The following is a 20070-nucleotide window of genomic DNA, read 5'->3' on the forward strand; positions in this document are numbered from 1 at the left end:
GAAGCCCTCTGTCCTTCAGAGGCAGGGTCAAATGGGGTGTAGCACCTAAAAGCTTCCATTAGACGCTCAAGAAACACTGAGGGGGGTTCCGTGGCCCCCTGTATTACTTCTCTTACCTTAGCTAAATTAGTGGGGCGTCTTGCCGCCCCACGGAGGCCAGCCACTAGAGCCTGGCGATAGACTGTCAGTCGCTCCCTACCTTCTGCCGTGTTGAAGTCCCAGTCAGGTCTGGAGAGGGGAAAGGCAGCCTCGATGATGTTGGGGAGCTGGGTAGGACGCCCATCCACCCCGAGTACATTCTTCCTAGCTTCTAGTAAAATCCTCTCCCTATCTTCAGTAGTGAAGAGAGTCTGTATGAGTTGCTGGCAGTCATCCCATGTGGGCTGATGAGAGAACATCAGGAATTCTACCAGCCCAGTTAGGCGTTGGGGGTCTTCTGAAAAAGGGGGGTGATTAGTTTTCCAGTTATACAGGTCTGCGGAAGAAAATGGCCAGTACTGGAGGGGCTGGAGAGGAGGTGGTCCCTCATCTGTTGCCACCGGCGGGGGGCCATATGCCCTCAGGGGCAGGGCAACAGTAGTGTCGGGAGACATTCCTCCCCGCCGGTGACTCCTGGTACCTTGTGCGGGCCCCAGTGAAGGTTCCCCCGGTGGTGCAGAGGGGGCAATCGCCGGATCCGGTGATGCTGGTCCTCTCTGCCCCCCGACAGGAGCCAAGGCAGGAGGGTATGGGGGAGGAGGGGGTGGAGGGTCGAGGAGAAGATGATCAGCCTGAATTTCCGGGTAGATCTTCTTTTTTTTTTTTTTAATTTTTTTTTTTTGTTTTGTTTTTTGTAGAGACAGAGTCTCACTTTATGGCCCTCAGTAGAGTGCCGTGGCCTCACACAGCTCACAGCAACCTCCAACTCCTGGGCTTAAGCAATTCTCATGCCTCAGCCTCCCGAGTAGCTGGGACTACAGGCGCCCGCCACAACGCCCGGCTATTTTTTTGTTGCAGACCGGGTAGATCTTCTTAGGGGAGTCCGAGCTGTCGCCCCCTTTTCTGGAACTGGAAGATTGGACAGCGAGCACCCAAGGATTAGATGGGGGCCTGGATGTGGCAGTCCATGGCTGAACCCAGGGGGGCGGATTCTGTACCAGGTCCTGCCAGACTATAATGTAAGGTTGTTGATCCGGATGGGCTCCCAGTCCTCTCTGAAAAACAATCTCTTTGATAGCAAAAATAAGAGATAAGTCAAAGGTTCCTCCTGAGGGCCAGCCGACGTTAAAATTGGGCCACTCCGAGGAGCAGAATGTCTGCCATGGGCCTTTTTTAACCTCTACTGACAGGTCACGACCTCTTCTCTTCACTTCAGTCCAATGATCTAGAGTCAAACTCAGAGGGGTTGTCACAGTCTGTCCCATTGTCAGTAGATATGTCAGAAACACAAATAACAGGAATAACAGAAATATTACAGATACAAGGACCTACCTACCACACTTGGTCCCTCACAAGCCTACAACAGAATCAGACGGGCGCATTTCCCGTAATTTTTGATCGAACAACCAGACTCCATCAGCGCCCTTACAGCAGGAGGCAACCAGGTGTCCCTGGTTCTCCTCAATTCCTGGGGCGTCCCCCAGGATTTCAGCCTGTGGTCCTCCAGGTATGTCTACTGACCACTGTCCAGCCTCTCTCACGAGGTGCCAAACGGCTGCAAAATCAAAAGCGCGCACTCAAAGTCAAACAAAGGACTGAAAACACAGACCAGAACAAAGGACTGAAAACACAGACCAGACAGTTTTCGGGGTACCCCTTTCTTACCTCCAAGGTCGACTGTGCAGGTGAGGGTGGTCGTCAAATCCCGGATGAGCCCCCAAATGAAAGACTTGGGACAGGACCCCCCACTCTGTCCTGAGCGACGATGACCCCAATCTACTGCAAGAGATGGCACTTGATGCAATCAGCAAGAGGATTTTATTCCAGCATGCTGGGGCTTAACTCGTAACTCTCTCAGGAGCAGAGGAGTCAAGCCCCGAACAGCAAGGTTTTACAAGCTTATAAAGGCAAAAACCACAAAGTAGGGAGGGGTAGCAGACATAGCAGGGGCTTTCCAGATAAGAAGAACTCTGGTTCATTACTCATCTGTCTTAAGACAAGATCAGCAGTTAAACATTTGCTTAGCTCTTTTCTCAGAACCGGTTACCGGTTATCTGCTTGAGCTCAGGGCTATTTCCTGGAACAGTTACAAAGGTCACATTCTTATGGTGCTGCTACATGGCTGCCCCCCCCCTTTTTGGATTTGGTAGTACTTTCCTTCAAGAGATTGCTTGAAATTTCATATTTTCAGTTAAATCCTTAACATGCTGAGAAATTGTACTATCTGAAAGCAGAATTTTTAAATTTCCTTTTTGTATTCTTTCCCAACATTTTTTTTTTTTTTTGGCCAGGGCTGGGTTTGAACCCACCACCTCCAAGCATATGGGACCGGCACCCTACTCCTTGAGCCACAGGTGCCACCCATTTTTTTTTTTACAATTGCACAGCAAGCTGGTAAAATATGAGATTTCATTTTCCTAGCTATGATTTCTGCTACTACTAACTAGCTTCTTGTGCTTTATCTGATGTCATTGCATATTTGGTCCATATTTTTGCTTGTTTACTGAATGCAAGTCATTTGAAATATTCCACTGGTTTTTCAGACTAGTGGGAATGTCTGGACTGTAGATGTCTCTTTAACTGGCAAGGAACCGTAGTTCTTTGCTAATGTTTCACCACAAATTCCGCATGTGGGATGTGGTGGATTTCCCTTATTACATGTGAAACTGAATAAGAAATCTTCATTCTGACTCCGTGCCCATAGCTCAGTGGGTAGGGTGCTGGCCGCATACACCCAGGCTGGCAGGTTCAAGCCCAGACCGGGCCTGCTAAACAACTATGACAACTGCAACCAAGAAAAAAAAATAGCCAGTTGTTGTGGCAGGAGCCTTTAGTTCCAGCTACTCAGGAGGCTGAGGCAAGAGAATTCCTTAAGCCTAAGAGTAGAGGTTGTTGTGAGCTGTGATGCCAAGGCACTCTACCGAGGGTGACATAGTGAGACTCCGTCTCAAAAAAAAAAAGAAATCTTCATTCTATTGATGACTAATTGCTTTTAATTTAGTTGCTGATGTACTAGATGAAGCAGTATTTGACGCACTAGCATGATCTTCTCATTTTTGTTCACTTACTAAAATCTTGCCTATTTTAATTGCACGCTATGTAATAAAAAATTTTAATGCCAAATCAAAATTAATAAAAATGATAAAAATAAGTAAATGAACAATTCGTAGTTTTTACAAAGAAATTCAGGTATTAATTAAACATACTTGGCAAATTTTCTAAACTAGAATTTGCAAGGTAATTGTGTCCAATCTATAAAGAATTGTACAACTTGTTCAGTCCGAGCTATACCTCCTTGCTATTTTAGGGACAATGAGGTGTTGCTGAGTCATATGCTTCATTCACTTCAGATAATTTTGATGTATATTGATGTTCATCAGCAAATCCTTGTCAAATTGCTTCTGTGGACATGTTTTGAAACCGTATTTTTCAAGGCTATACCCCCAAATACTTTAAAAACAAGCTAATGTGTATTTATTGTAATAATAAAACCCTTATATACTATAACAATTATATATTTGTATAATCAATTTAAAGGAGTTTTAATTTTGATATGTACACTTACTGTGCTTTGAAATTCTTTTAAAAATAATTTAATTAATAATCTTTACAAATTTTCTAGCCGGGCATTGTGGCGGGCGCCAGTAGTCCCAGCTACTTGGGAGGCTGAGGCAAGAGAATTGCTTAAGCCCAGGAGTTGGAGGTTGCTGTGAGCTGTGTGACGCCACGGCACTCTACCGAGGGCCATAAAGTGAGACTCTGTCTCTGCAAAAAAAAAAATATATAATAATCTTTACAAATTTTCAAGGCACATCTCAGATCCTCTTGTGATGCACTGGTATAGCACACCAGTGGAAAATCACTGTTCTAGAGGCAGTGATTTCTTGGCAGCCTGTTGCATCACTTCATAGTCCCATCTCCTTCTGGATGACTCTCCTGTTTCCCTTTTCCCTTGTAACATTTTCTAATGGGTACATTGGACCTATGGCAATCCAGTATAACCCCCACATCTCAAAACCCTTGTGTTAATCACATTTCCAAAGTACCTTTTGCCGTGTAAGGTAACAATCACAGGTTTGAGGATTAAGAGATGGTTGTTTTGGGGAGGGCCATTGTTCTGTCCACTGCAGTTGTCATCTTCAGAAGGCACCCTTGACAATTTAGCAAGGAAAAAAGTGAAAAGCTGCAAAGAATGAGCAAGTACTTAAGAACTAATTTTTATTTCAAAGATTATGAAAGCATGTAATATAAAACAGGGAATTCCAGAAGGACTTCAGAAAAGCTGTAAAAAGCAAGTTGTAAGCAGAGCAGTTTACATTAGCTGGTGAACCCAATTTGGTAACTCCAGAGCTAAGGTCTGTGTTTGTTATCTCCATCTGTCTATCTATCTACAGGAATGATTCCTTTCCCCCATTTTAACTGTCTCTGACTCTTTCCCTACCAGCAATGGTGTAACATAATGATGACTAACAGGTGTGGCACCAGACAGACCTACATCTGAATCTTGGTTCTATCCCATCCTGACTGCAGGATTTTCCTTAAATTTTGTGGAACTCAGTTAAGCCTCCCAAAATGCTAGGATTATAGATGTGAGCTACCCATACCTGGCCTCCATTCGGGTCTCTTGAGTGAAAGTTAGTCATAGATCTGTCTTAGAAAGATGACTGACACCTACATGAAGGATGATTTGGAAGAGAGAGAGAGAGAAACCAGGTAATACACTGTTATTATTGTCCACATGGGAGGTTAGGCTTTATTGCCAAACTTTTCTATGGCTATCTATTTAATAAGAGGTCTTTAGAGGTTTTCAGATACACCTTTCACTTGAGCTGCACAAATAGACAGCAACAGTGAGCTAAATGTTGGGGCTGGGATTCAGAGGAGGTAGCATGAGATGTAGTCACTACTGTAATATTCTCATGCCACTCATGGTGGAGTTGATCTTTCCTAGAGCTTTGCATTGAGTAGAAGCTTGAGATATGCTGGTGCAGTCATGCTGACTTGCAGGCTCCTAACTCGTGGCCATAGGCATGATAGATAACTCTTATACTTCCAGAGAAGGCTCAAAATATCAATTCTGTCTGCAGGTCTCAGCAGTGTGATCTAGTAAAATAGTATATGAAGTTTCTATTTTTGTCACAAAGATAGTATCTAGCTACCTACATTTAAATAGGGGGCTTTAATATGTTCACTGTAAGAAACTGTAAGTATTTAGGCAAGTCAGAGAAAATCTTCTTATTTAGGAGTGTAGCACTGTTAGAAATCTAGGTGTAGTCTTTTAAAAAATAACTTTTGCTTATGAAAGTCTCAAACATTGAAATGTGCAGAGTCCGTGTTGTGAATCCCCATGTGCTCATTACCCGGCATCCACAATTATCTAATTCACATCCAATTTAATTCCTTCCATCCACCTTTCTATTTTCCCACCTCCACCAGTTAGGCAATCCTTCCATCAGTTAGCAAATCCTTCTTTTAATGATGCATCTTGTCGATCTAAGGACCTCTTACCAAAGACAAGGACTACTCTTTTAAAACATAGCCAGAAAAGGGAGCGGGGTGGGGCCTTGGCGTGTGTCACACTTTATGGGGGTAAGACATGATTGCAAAAGGGACTTTACCTAACAATTGCAATCAGTGTAACCTGGCTTATTGTACCCTCAATGAATCCCCAACAATAAAAAAAACAAAAACAAAACATAGCCAGAAAATAACGATACTCTTTTAAAAAGAGGTATGAACAACAAGAAAGTACAGAGTTTGGATGGGTTCACATGTAGCAGATTTTGTTATTTGTCTTCAGTGAACTTGATCAACAAAATCATAACACAGCTGTTCAACACTTTAGGCACAGGAAGCTCTTGAAATTGTATTTCACCCTACTCTGCACACTGCCCCCAGGCTTCCCTTTCACTGGCCTTCTTTCCTCTAAAAGGTCAGCTAGTTTGCTACTCTTCAGGAGAGTGAGAATGACTCTGTGGTCGAAGATGCTGAAACTTAACTCACCTAGTCGTTTGTGTATCAATTGCTGCTGAAAGGTCATTTTGGTTTTTAACTGGTTGGTTGAGCCTGATGACCAGTGAAATATGATTCATGTGAATAACACTGTCTCGTCCCTGCTACCTTTTCAGCCCCCTCAATCCCCAGCCCCATATTTGAGCTCTGGTTAGTGCCTAAGATGTACAACTAATGGCACTCTACTTTATATGTACATGGACTAATCAATTTCTTCCAACTCAAAAACCAACAGAACAGAAGACAAAAGATTCATAGACTCATAGATAGTGGACACTAAGGGAATAGAAAGTGCAAAGAAAGGCTCTGAGGCAGAAGCATACTTGATACAGTACTCATGTGTTCTGGTGTCCCTTCAGCCAGTCCATAAAACCCCCAAAAGGGGCTTAGTGCCTATAGCTCAATGCCGGCCACATACACTGGGGCTGGCGGGTTCGAACCCAGCTGGGCCTACTAAACAACAATGACAACTACAACAAAAACACAGCTGAGCATTGTGGTGGGCACCTGTAGACCTGTAGTCCCAGCTACTTGGGAGGCTGAGGCAAGAGAATCACTTAAGCCCAAGAGTTTGAGGTTGCTGTGAGCTGTGATGCCACTTCCCAGGGTGACATAGTGAGACTCTGTCTCAGAAAAAAAAAAAAAAAAAGGATCACCGTCCAGCAAAGCTAACAATGGCACAGCTGTGTCTCCAGAGGAACTTGCCAGATGAATGTGTTATGGCAGCCAGGGTACAAAAGTACAAGTTGATGTTAACCTCAAGGAATATTCCTGGAAGAGTAGAACATCAAAACTTTGCCATACACTGGGATGTCCAAGAATAAATGTATGCATTTATTGGTAAAACTGAGCTCACCTGATGATTTGGTGGGATTAATTTGTCAGATATGTGAAAAATTGTGGAAAGCAGTGTGAGACGCAGAGGCCTCACAGCCTGAGGAATATTCAGAGAATGAACCCCCAACTGCTTCTCCTCCATTCCCAAAACAGCCATATTCCTTTCTTCCTGCTCCCTCTGCCAGAAGTCCTGTAGCCCTTTCTTTGTCTGTTAACTATGCAGAGATCCTTAAGATGTTTCCCTTCTTTCTCCTTGCCATATGCTAACAAAGTTAAGCAATAACCACTAAGTCACATAGTTCTTCCTTTGTTTTGTTAACTATGCTGGGATTATCATGATCTTTCCCTTCTTGCTTCTTGTCATATGTTAATGAAGTTGAGCAGAAACCATACAAGATGATTTGTCTTTTTAAAAATTATTTATATGTTCCTATTGTACTGTAAGACCAAAACTATGTCTTTTGTTTATGCTATTTCCCCATATTGCCTATGCTGCCTCCTCCTAGACAACTGTGTACAAATAAAGCTGATTATGTGCTTTAGGGCTGGCTATAGCCTTGGTGCTGGCTGTAGCCATCAGCTCCATCAGTCCTCCCGGTCCCATCCTTTGTTTCCGTGTCTTCTCCTGTGCTGTATTTTCCCCCTTCCCCACCAATTCCACTCTGGTTCTCTCCCCTTCACCATACTGATTCGTGGCATAAAATGCCACACAAATGTTATTAGCAGGGTCCCACCACCAGCACACCTCTGCACACTTACAGTAGGGAATCAGAATGCTTGAATTCATGTATCACACAACATTTCAGAATGCTCCCATTTGCTAGGCTCTTAGCAAAAAGTAAGACCCAAAGAAAAAAGACCAAAGCATCTTCCCTTCCCTATCCCACTTGACACATGGCACTAAGAATTTGGGCCATGGAATTGGTCACTGTGAATCTTAGGTTGTTAGTTAGAACTTAGAAATCATTTAGGTTAACAGCCCATTTTCTAATGAACAACTGTTCACTGTCCACATCCCCCTCCCTCTAGGAGCCCCCTCCCTTTCTCCAGCTCCTGGTGCCACGCTAACACTCCTCCTTTTTGTTCCAGCAGCTCTCCCTGCATGGGTTCTGCTGCCCAGGAAGACCAAAGCTTTTTACTTGGGCCTATTTGAATTCTAATTGTTTGGGGAGAAATTTTGTTCTTTTAATGAAAACAAGAGAAACTGAATGAACCCTGTGACAAAAAAAAAAAAAAAAAAAAAAAAAAAGATGAAGAGTACAGAGGCCTGATAAAGAAAGTTCTTTATGGGGGCAGATACAGGGGGTTCTGCCACCACTCAGCGATCCAAGCCCAGGCAATTCTGCTGCTGGGGATGGTGCCTGTGGCTCAAGGAGTAGGGTGCTGGTCCCATATGCCGGAGGTGGTGGGTTCAAACCCAGCCCCGGCCAAAAAAAAAAAAAAGTCTGCTGCTGGATTTTTTTTTTCCTGCTGTAGATTTAAATTCTCAGGCAAGAGGGGTACTAACTGACCTGGCTCAGGTCAGGGCTGGAGAACTAGGCATTCCTATCAGAACCATGTGGCAGTATGGACAGTGAAGACAGAGAGGCTGTGCAGAGAAAAACACTTCTGTCAACTCCTAAAATTAACTGCTCTGCTCTGGAATTTCATGTGTGTCACGAAGGCTTATTTTTGGAACTTCTTTCTGTCCTCAAGGACCCAGTTTTTAGAGGCAACAACCTTGTGTGATCAGCCTTGATGTTGGTTTTAGACTGTGCTCTGCAACCCAGACTGTCCCACAGTTTTAGAAAGAACAAATCTGCTGCCACCTTGCTCACACCATTCTGGGTTACTCTGTAGCCAAGGCAATATCATCTCCTAGGTCCATGATGCACAAGCTAGGCCGACAGAGACTTCAGAGGGACGGGGTGAGTCACCTAAGATCCTGGGCATGGTGAGGGCAGTACTAGAACCCAGATGCTCTGAGCCCCCACCACTCCTTCATGCTGCATGTAATTATCTCCCCACCAGCGCTGGAAAGCTAACCAGGACATCAGCACATTCAAAAGAGTTTGAAAGAGTCTGCCTTTTGTGTGCAGGAATTATGATTTGGACACATTAAAAGTTAGAAATAAAATTCAACAGTGGTATCCCGCTGGAATTGTAAGATTATTTACAAGATGACTGGTAGTATGAAATGGAAGAGTTAAAGGGTTCTACTTTGCACTTTCCCACACGTGTGACAGGTGGGAAGGGAGAAACAGTAGGAGGAAGACTGGCAGCATCAGCCGGAAGTGCGGAGACAAGTCACACAGAGCCAGCTGGGAGAGCCAGCCAGGTCACATTCCCACTCACAGCAGCTGCACTACGAGATACCACTTTCCCTCACCCCATGACAACACCTCTTTGGGAGTGAGAGCTATGGCTGGATCCTGCACTCACAAGCGACATTTCCGCTACCCTCAGCACACCCTCTCATGGAGTACCCCCAAGTTTGAACCATGGAGTGGCATCTGAGAAGCCTCACCCCCAGGACTTCCTTGTTTTTAATAATCCTGGGAAAGAGAAACATCCTAGCAGAAAAAATAAACCACATCAAAAACACCCTCAAAAAACAAAAACTGAAATTAAATTTACCTCGTTTTATGGCTGTGTCAGGTCACTCAAAGGGGAGTATTCAACTTATAGGATAGAGTGCAGAATGGCTCCATTGTTGATGAGAGAAAAGTACAGATAGTACTTTGTTTGTTTGTTTATTCATTTGTTTATTTGTTTTGAGACAGAGTCTCACTCTGTTTTCCTGGGTAGAGTGCCCTGGAGTCACAGCTCACCGTAACCTCAAACTCTTGGGCTCAAGCGATCCTCTTGCCTCAGCCTCCCAAGTACCTGGGACCACAGGCACCCACCAGAGTGCCCACCTAGTTTTTCCATTTTTTTTTTTTTGTGATTTTTTTGGCCGGGGCTGGGTTTGAACCCGCCACCTCCGGCATATGGGACCGGTGCCCTACTCCTTGAGCCACAGGCGCCGCCCCTAGTTTTTCCATTTTTAATAGAGACGAGTCTCACTTTTGCTCAAGCTGGTCTTGAACTCCTGAGCTCAAGGGATCCAGCTGCCTCGACTCGGCCTCCCAGAGGCCACCCTGATTGCAAGCAGGAGCCACCACACATGGCCCATAGTACTATATTAAGTCTTTTTTTTTTTTTCATATACATTTGTTTATTAGGTTTCCACTTTTTGTCTTCACAAAATTAAAAAGGCTTAAAATTTAATAACAATAACAATATTTAAGATAAAGACTAGAAACAAAAACCTCGTAAAGAACGAACAAAGATAAATATATTCAGAAAAGAAATCAGACGATTGCTGCATCAAAATATTAAGCAATAATAATAATAATAATGCAAAGAAAGTAACATTCACGTTGACAGATAAGAGTATGTCTATTATAGAATGCTTTGACTCTAAGGTTCAGTATGGAGTCATCAGTTAACGTCTTATTTTTTTACCAAAGTCTCAAAAAATAGACTCTAGATAAGTAACAGATCTGCAGCTTCTCCGATGAGCACCGTAACTGTGTGTTTGTGACACGTGCATGGTCTCCTGGTGTGGTGAGAACCCCTGTAGCAGCAACGTCCCTTGCCTCTGGGTACCCACTGCTTTTTACCTGGTGATCTGGGAGCAGTCCATGCTTAGTAAACATTCATTGCTGATAACCAAATGTAAGTTTACCATTTTTGTTTATTTTTAAAATCAGTTGTGTTTTTTTTTTTTGTGGTTTTTGGCCGGGGCTGGGTTTGAACCCGTCACCTCTGGCGTATGGGACCAGCGCCCTACTCCTTGAGCCACAGGCGCTGCCCAATCAGTTGTATCTTAATGGAAGTTACTGATATACTCCTCAATTTTTGCTACATTTTCACATGTAATCCCTTAAGCCTTTTAAGAATATCCTAGTATTACTAGAAATATGATTTTAATCTGGATTACCTTGAGTCAATTAGATTTTGAACAGTTTGTTGATAAAATCAGAGAACCATAAAACTAGAAGAGACTTAAGCTTTGACTCTCCAGTGGGTGCTGTACAGGGTAAACTATTGCCAATATTATTTTAAATATGACTATTTACTAAACTTATAGTGACTTATACAGTCACTGTATAAGCCAATTATAAATAGCCAATAGTTTGCATACGATACAAGCAAGCTCTCTAACACCACAGTCAGATGGGTATGCAGTGGAGTCATATGAACTTTACTTTCATGGATAAGTATTCCCTTAAGAACATAAGTATTGGGCGGCGCCTGTGGCTCAGTCAGTAGGGCGCCGGCCCCATATACCGAGGGTCGCGGGTTCAGGCCCGGCCCCGGCCAAACTGCAACCAAAAAATAGCCGGGCGTTGTGGCGGGCGCCTGTAGTCCCAGCTACTCGGGAGGCTGAGGCAAGAGAATCGCTTGAGCCCAGGAGTTGGAGGTTGCTGTGAGCTGTGTGAGGCCATGGCACTCTACCGAGGGCCATAAAGTGAGACTCTGTCTCTACAAAAAAAAAAAAAAAAAGAACATAAGTATTAACTGTGCATGGTTTGAAAAAGATTCTGAAACAAAACAGTGATTTTGAGAGTGGCCTGGATCAGACGATTTTCAGGTTTGCCCTTGATGTATGTGCACCTGAGCAAGCTGTCCTCCCGCCAGTGGGAAGTGCGTGGTAGGTAGAAGTCCATGTTCTAATGCCTGAAGTCTATAGATATGATAGTTTACAATGCAAAACGGAATTAAGGTTACTCATCAGCTCTTTCTTTTCTTCCTCCTTGCCTTCCTTCCTTCCTTCCTTTTTCCCTCCCTCCCTCCTTTCCTTCTTTCCTTTATTTCTTCCTCCCTCTCTCCCTCTTTTCCTCCCTTCCTCCTTTCTTTTCTTTTTATTTATTTATTATATTTCAGCCCTGACCCTTGTTTTTTGTTTGTTGCTCTTAATTTCAAAATATTAAGGGAATACAAATGCTTTTGTTACATGGATAGGACAGCTTGTGTAAGGCTTAAGTCAGGATTTTTAGTGTGCTCATCACCAGAATAGTGTTCGTTGTACCTGACAGGTAAGTTTTTATCCTTCATCCCCTTCTTATGCTTCCCCCTTCATAGTTTCCAGCGTTCTTTATACTGCCTGATGACATGTGTGCCCATCATTTGCCGTCCAATTTTTAGTGTTTGTTTTTCCATTCCTGAGATGCTTCACTTAGGATAGTGGTCTTTGGTCCTGTCCAAGTTGCTGCAAAAGACACTATTTCATTCCTTTTTATAGCTAGGTAGTACTCCATAGTGTGTGTATGTGTGTTTGTATACAAACACCACAATTTCTTTATCCACTCATCAGTTGATGGACACTTAGTTGATTCTACATCTTTGCTATTGTGAATCGTACTGCAAGAAACAGTTGAGTGCAGGTGTCTTTTTTACAAACCGACTCCTTTTCTTCCCCGAGGCCATGGCTGGAGCCCTTTCCCTGGGCAGATCCCATTGAGGCAGTTACCACAGGGTTTTTCAGGCAAAATGTAATCAACCCACAGAATAACGCATAGAATGTAAATGTACAACTTCAATAACTTTTGTGAAATGAACACCCTGAACCCTTTTCTAGGGTCAAAAACATAACGAGAACCTCAGGTAAACCCTGTATACATCCCATATAAGCCCTTTTCATGTGCTGCTTTGTACTGCCATGTTAGCTTGTAAGGACTTTGAAGATTGCTGTATCAGCCATGATTCTTACGTTGGATGTGATAAAACCCAGATTAACTGAGCTTAAACAGTAAACGAAAAATGTATTGCTGAGATGGAGTGGTGGGAAGCCTGGGGATGGGCTGATCTTAGGATGACCTAGGGTGCAAACGCTGGCACCTTGCCTCTCACTGCCCTTCTCTTATTACTTTCCTTTCCTCGGCTTCTTTCCACACAATAGCCTCACTCTCACCAAAAGGTTCCCTCTGGAGCCTCAGACTTTGTCATCGTCAGACCAGAAAAGAGATTCTCTTTCCTCCATGTGAATTAAAAAGAAAAATGTCCTGAGGAAAGTCTGTTGACTGTCTACCTGAGTTGCATGCCCACCCTGGGATCAGAGTAGTGTGGGGTCTGTTACCAGAAGAGCAAGACCAGAGGAATGCGCTGGCAACAGAAAATAATAGCAATGACAGAAACACCTTTTTTGTTTTTTGAGAGAGAGAACATCTCACTCTGTTACCATAGGCAGAGGGCCGTGGCATCACAGCTCCCAGCAACCTTAAACTCTTGGGCTCATGTGATCCTCTTGCCTCAGCTCCCCAGTAGCTGGGACTACAGGCGCCTGCCACAACACCTGGCTATTTTTAGAGACGGGGTCTCTTGCTTGTTCATGCTGGTCTCCAACTCCTGAGCTCAAGCAATCCACCTAGACTGCCTCCTAGAGTGCTACGATTACAGGCGTGAACCACCACACCTGGCCTCTGGATTACAGGCTTGAGCCACCACACCTGGCCTCTGGATTGCAGGCATAAACCACCACACCTGGCCTCTGGCTAATTTTTCTTTTTTTGTAGAGATGGGGTCTCATTATAATGTGTGCGCCACTGTACCCAGCCCCAGAAGGACCAGTTTTGTTTAGTGTTCCAATGACCATTGCAGTCTCTGTAGAGGAGGCAGTCCTATCTTCTACCTTTAACATTACAGGGGTGCCTGTAGGCATCAGGCATGTCTGGTCTGATGACTTCCTCTGCTTAACTGGTTCCTGGGAGAAGAGCAGCACCCTGAGGGTGGACAGAGATAAGGAGCATGGTAGTTTAAAACAGCAGGGTGTATCGCTTCTTGGCCTTTTGGCTAAAATCAAGTGTAAAACACCAGGGTGTTTTAAAGTGCTGGTTTTGTGGACAGAACATTTTCTGTTACTCAGATTGTCCTGTTAGCTGGCCCTCTGAGACTCAGGTCTGGTCTAGAGAAGGGCTTCTGAGCGGCAGCAGTATTGATAGTGATGGTCACTTCTGCTGTCTTGTGCATTGTGGGGCATCCCTGGATCTGCCCTCTAGATGCCATTGGCACTCTCTCTCTCCAGGATGCAAAACAGTAATGACTCCAGACATTATGTCCCCTGAGGGACAAGGTTGCCTTTTGTTGAGAACCACTGGCCTGGAAGAAAGGAGCTATAAAAAGGTGGGGACAGGGAGTAAATAAAAAGGGAAACAGCTGACGCCAAGGTTCCTGTGGAGACTCACTTGCTGTATCTGCAGCAAAAGTACCATTTTTTTTCTGCTACCAAGGATGCATTGGGTGAGTCAATGGAGCTCATTGGTAAAATACTTTTGAGACAACTTGAAATAAAATTTGTAAAAGCCAGGCTGCTGGTTTTGTTAACCAGACCGGCTGAAGCTGGAGAAATATGTTTGTGTTATTTTTGGCAGTTATCATGACCTCTTTTTACCTTCAGACTGGTGTGGCCCAGGAAGCATTAGTTAAATTTGAATGAATGGATTATTTTAATGAATGAAGTTAATTTTTTAAATGGCATGCATAAATTCATACATTACTACTGTGGGACTGGAATTTTAGAAACGTCACGTACATTAATCTCCGTTACACTACTGCAGAATAATGATGAACTTTCTGTGAAAATTGATCCCACACAGATAGTTCTAAGATTAGAAACTGAAATTTTGATGTATCACCAAGTGTTCGTTTTAAATTCCATGATAGGTGGCCTAAATATAAGAGAGAGAATTTTTTTTTTTTTTTTTGGTAGAGACAGAGTCTCACTTTTTGGCCCTCGGGTAGAGTGCTGTGGCATCACACAGCTCACAGCAACCTCCAACTCCTGGGCTTAAGCGATTCTCTTGCCTCAGCCTTCTGAGTAGCTGGGACTACAGGCGCCCGCCACAATGCCTGGTTATTTTTTTGTTGCAGTTCGGCCGGGGCCAGGTTCGAACCTGCCACCCTCGGTATTTGGGGCTGGCGCCTTACCGACTGAGCCACAGGCGCCACCCAAGAGAGAGAATTTTTAAACTAGTGAAATACCTTTACATTCAGTGTATCATTCACCATTTTTAAAGATAATTTATAGCATTAAAAAGAACTTTCATTAATTTATTTTAAAATAAGTCTTTTTTTTCTTTCTTTTTTTATTGTTAAATCATAGCTGTGTACAGTAGTGCAAGGAAGGGGTACAATGTGCTAGTTTCATATACAATCTGAAATATTCTCATCAAATTGTTCAACATAGCCTTCATGGCATTTTCTTAGTTGTTGTATGTAGATATTTGTATTCTGCCTTTATTAGTTTTGTCTGTACCCATTCTAAGATGCACCCATTACCATCTCTCCACCCTAACCTCCCCTCTCCCTTCCCCTTCCTTGGCCCTTTCCTCATAGTCTTGTGCTGTAGTTGGGTTATAGCCTTCATGTGAAAGCTATAATTTAGCTTCATAGTAGGGCTGAGTACATTGGATACTTTTTCTTCCATTCCTGAGATACTTTGCTAAGAAGAATAAGTTCCAACTCCATCCATGTAAACATGAAAGAGGTAAAGTCTCCATCTTTCTTTAAGGCTGCACAATATTCCATGGTATACATGTACCACAATTTGCTAGTCCATTCATGGGTCGATGGGCACTTGGGCTTCTTCCATGACTTAGCAATTATGAATTGGGCTGCAATAAACATTCTGGTATAGATGTCTTTGTTATATTGTGATTTTTGGTCTTCTGGGTATAAAACTAGTAAAGAAATTATAGGATCAAATGGCAGGTCTATTTTTAGGTCTCAAAGTATTCTCCAAACATCCTTCCAGAAGGGACATATTAGTGTGCATTCCCACCAGCAGTGCAGAAGTGTGCCCTTTTCTCCACATCCATGCCAACATCTCTGGTTTTGGGATTTTGTTATGTGGCCTACTCTTACTGGGATTAGGTGATATCTCAAAGTAGTTTTGATTTGCATTCTCTGATGATTAAGGATGATGAGCATTTTTTCATGTGTTTGTAGATCGTGCGTCTGTCTTCTTCAGAGAATTTTCTCTTCAAGTCCCTTCCCCACCCTGGGATGGGATCACTTGTTCTTTTCTTGCTAATACGTTTGAGTTCTCTGTGGATTCTGCCTGTTAGACCTTTACCGGAGGTATAACCTGCAAATATTTGCTCCTATTCTGAGGGCTGTCTGCTTGCTTTACTTACTATGTTCTTGGCTGTGCAGAAGCTTTTTAGTTTGATCAGGTCCCAGTAGTGTATTTTTGATACTGCTTCAATTGCCTGGGGAGTCCTCCTCATAAAATATTCACCCAGGCCGATTCCTTTAAGAGTTTTCCCTGCACTTTCCTCAAGTATTTTTATAGTTTCATGTCTTAAGTTTAAATCTTTTATCCAGTGAGAGTCTATCTTAGTTAATGGTGAAAGTGTGGGTCCAGTTTCAATCTTCTACAGGTTGCCAGCCAGTTTAATCAGCACCATTTGTTAAATAGGGAATCTTTTCCCCACTGAATGTTTTTTTTTTTTTTTTGTAGAGACAGAGTTTCACTTTATGGCCCTTGGTATAGTGCCATGGCATCATACAGCTCACAGCAACCTCCAACTCCTGGGCTTAAGCGATTCTCTTGCCTCAGCCTCCCGAGTAGCTGGGACTACAGGTGCCTGCCACAACGCCTGGCTATTTTTTGGTTGCAGTTCAGTGGAGCTGGGTTTGAACCCGCCACCCTTGGTATACAGGGCCGGCACCTTACTGACTGAGCCACAGGCACCGCCCTCCCACTGAATGTTTTGAATGGGCTTGTCAAAGATCAAATAATGCTATGTGCTGGATTCATCTCTTGGTTCTCTATTCTGTTCCAGACATATACTTCTCTGTTTTTATGCCAATACCATACTGTTTTGATCAGTATTGATTTATAGTACAGTCTCAGGTCTGGTAGCGTGTTTCCTCCTGCTGTGTTTTTATTGCTGAGTAATGTTTTGGCCATTCCAGGTTTTTTCTGATTCCATATAAAACAAAGTATTATTTTTTCAAGATCTTTAAAATATGACAATGGGGCGGCACCTGTGGCTCAGTTGGTAGGGTGCCGGCCCCATATACCGAGGGTGGCGGGTTCAAACCCGGCCCCGGCCAAACTGCAACCAAAAAACAGCCGGGCGTTGTGGCGGGCACCTGTAGTCCCAGCTGCTTGGGAGGCTGAGGCAAGAGAATCGCTTAAGCCCAGGAGTTGGAGGTTGCTGTGAGCTGTGTGAGGCCATGGCACTCTACCGAGGGCCATAAAGTGAGACTCTGTCTCTACAAAAAAAAAAATAAATAAAATAAAATATGACAATGGAGCTTTAATAGGAATTGCATTAAAATTATATATTGCTTTGGGCAGTATGGACATTTTAATAATGTTGATTCTTCCCAGCCATGAGCATGGTATGTTTTTCCATTTGTTAACATCTTCAGCTATTTCTTTTCTTCAAGTTTCATAGTTTTCTTTGTAGAGATCTTTCACGTCCTTTGTTAGGTATACTCCCAAATATTTCATCTTCTTTGGCACTACTGTGAAAGGAATAGAGTCCTTGACTGTTTGTTCAGCTTGGTTATGGTTGGTATATATAAAGGCTACAGATTTAGGCGGTGCCTGTAGCTCAAGGAGTAGGGCGCCGGTCCCATATGCCGGAGGTGGCGGGTTCAAATCTAGCCCCGGCCAAAAACCACACACACACACACAAAATAAAATAAAGGCTACAGATTTATGGGTGTTGATTTTGTAGCCTGAAACATTGCTGTATTCCTTGATCCCTTCTAAAAGTTTTGTAGTAGAATCCCTAGTGTTTTCCAAATATACAATCATATCATCTGTGAAGAGTGAAAGTTTGATCTCTTCTGACCCTATGTGGATACCCTTGATTGCCTTTTCTTCCCTAATTGCAATGGCTAGAACTTCTTTAACAATGTTAAAGAGCAATGTAGACAATGGGCAGCCTTGCTTGGTTCCTGATCTGAGTGGAATTGATTTCAATTTAACTTCATTCAATACAATATTGGCTGTGGGTTTGCTGTAGATGGAATCTATCAGTTTAAGAAATGTCCCTTCTATACCAATTTTCTTAAGTGTTCTGATCATGAAGGAATGCTGGATATTTTCAAAAGCTTTTTCTGCATCAATTGAAAGAATCATACAGTCCTTATTTTTTAGTTTGTTTATGTGCTGGATTACATTTACAGATTTACATATATTGAACCAGCCTTGAGAGCCTGGGATAAATCCCACTTGGTCGTGGTGCATAATTTTTTTGATGTGTTGTTGGATTCCATTCGTTAGGATCTTATTGAGTATTTTAGCATCAATATTCATTAGTGACATTGGTCTATAATTTTCTTTTCTTGTTGGGTCTTTCCCTGGTTTGGGGATCAAGGTGATGTTTGCTTTGTAGAATGTGTTGGGTAATATTCCTTCTTTTTCTATTTTTTGGAAGAGGTTTAGTAATACAGGTACTAGTTCTTCTTTAAAGGTTTGGTAGAATTCTGACATAAAGCCATCTGTCCTGGGCTTTTCTTTTTAGGGAGATTTTGTATACTTGATGCTATTTCAGAACTTGATATAGGCCTGTTCAACATTTCACTTCGTTCTGGCTAAATCTTGGTAGATGGCTTACTTCCAGGTATTGGTCGATTTCTTTCAGATTTTCATATTTCTGAGAGTAGAGTTTCTTGTAGTATTTGTTAAGGTTTTTTTTTAATTTCTGGGGGTTGTGTTATTATTGCATCGTCACCTTTTCTGATTGATGAAATTAGAGATTTTACTCTTTTTATCCTGTTAGGTTGGCCAAAGGTTTATCTATTTTATTGAGCTTTTCCAAAAACCAACTTTTGGATTTATTGATCTGTTTTATAATTCTTTTGTTTTCAATTTCATTTAATTCTTCTCTGATTTTGGTTATTTCTTTTCTTCTGCTGGGTTTGGGGTTGGAATGTTCTTCCTTCTCCAGTTGCTTGAGATGTCCTATTAAGTTATTAACTTCCTCTGTTTCCGTTTTCTTGAGAAAGGCTTGCAGTGCTATAAATTTCCCTCTTCGGACTGCCTTAGCAGTATCCCAGAGGTTCTGATAATTCGTGTCTTGATTGTTGTTTTGTTCCAAAAATTTTGTGATTTCCTTCTTAATCTCATCTATAACCCATGTATCCTTCAGCATAAGGTTGTTTAGCTTCCATGTTTTTTTTTTTTTTTGTAGAGACAGAGTCTTATCTGATCGCCCTCGGTAGAGTGCCGTGGTGTCACACAGCTCACAGCAACCTCCAAATCCTTGGGCTTAAGCGATTCTCTTGACTCAGCCTCCCAAGTAGGTGGGACTACAGGCGCCAGCCACAACGCCTGGCTATTTTTTTTTTTGTTGCAGTTTGGCCGGGGCTGGGTTTGAACCCGCCACCCTCGGCATATGGGGCTGGTGCCCTACCTGCTGAGCCACAGGCGCCGCCCTAGCTTCCATGTTTTTGTATGGGTATACAGGTTCCTATTGTTATGGAGTTCAACTTTTATTCCATGATGGTCTGAGAAGATGCAAGGAATAATTTCTATTTTTTTAAATTTGCTGTGGTTAGATTTGTGGCCTAGGATGCGGTCGAATTTGGAGTATGTTCCATGGTCTGATCAGAAGAATGTGTATTCAGTTTTGTTGGGATGAAATGTTCTGTAGATGTCTGTTACATCCAGATGTTGAATAGTTAAGTTTATATCTAAAATTTCTTTGCTTAGCTTCTTTTTGGATTATCTATCCAGCACTGCTAAAGGGGTGTTAAAATCTCTAACTACTATGGAACTGGAGGAAATCTAGTTGCTCATGTTTGTTAGAATTTCTCTTATAAAATGAGGTGAGTTCTGGTTGGGTGCATAAATATTAATAATTGAAATCTCATCATATTGAGTACTACCTTTAACAAATATGAAGTGTCCATCCTTATCCTTTTTTATTTTGGTTGTTTTAAAGCCTATTGCATCTGCAAATAGGATTGCAGCACCTGCTTTTTTCTGCTTTCCTTTTGCCTAGAGTATAGATGACCATCCCTTCACCTTGAGTCTATATTTGTCTTTTAATGTAAGATGCAATTTTTGTATGCAGCAGATATCTGGCTTGAGTTTTT

At 42.7% G+C, this 20070-nt stretch overlaps 1 protein-coding gene across 1 annotated transcript; it reads right to left on the reverse strand.

Moving 5' to 3' along the window:
- Positions 1–380: 380 nt before the first annotated feature.
- LOC128585524 (uncharacterized) lies at positions 381–1548 on the reverse strand (the record flags this gene model as incomplete). Its single annotated transcript, XM_053590598.1, has 3 exons — positions 999–1548; positions 620–791; positions 381–436 (listed from the first exon to the last, which is right to left on the reverse strand). Coding segments are annotated over exons 1-3 (633 nt in total), but the record flags the coding sequence as incomplete, so codon positions are not given.
- Between the last annotated feature and the right edge of the window lie 18522 nt (positions 1549–20070).

The sequence above is a fragment of the Nycticebus coucang genome, chromosome 5 (assembly GCF_027406575.1).
Source record: "Nycticebus coucang isolate mNycCou1 chromosome 5, mNycCou1.pri, whole genome shotgun sequence".
NCBI lineage: Eukaryota > Metazoa > Chordata > Mammalia > Primates > Lorisidae > Nycticebus > Nycticebus coucang.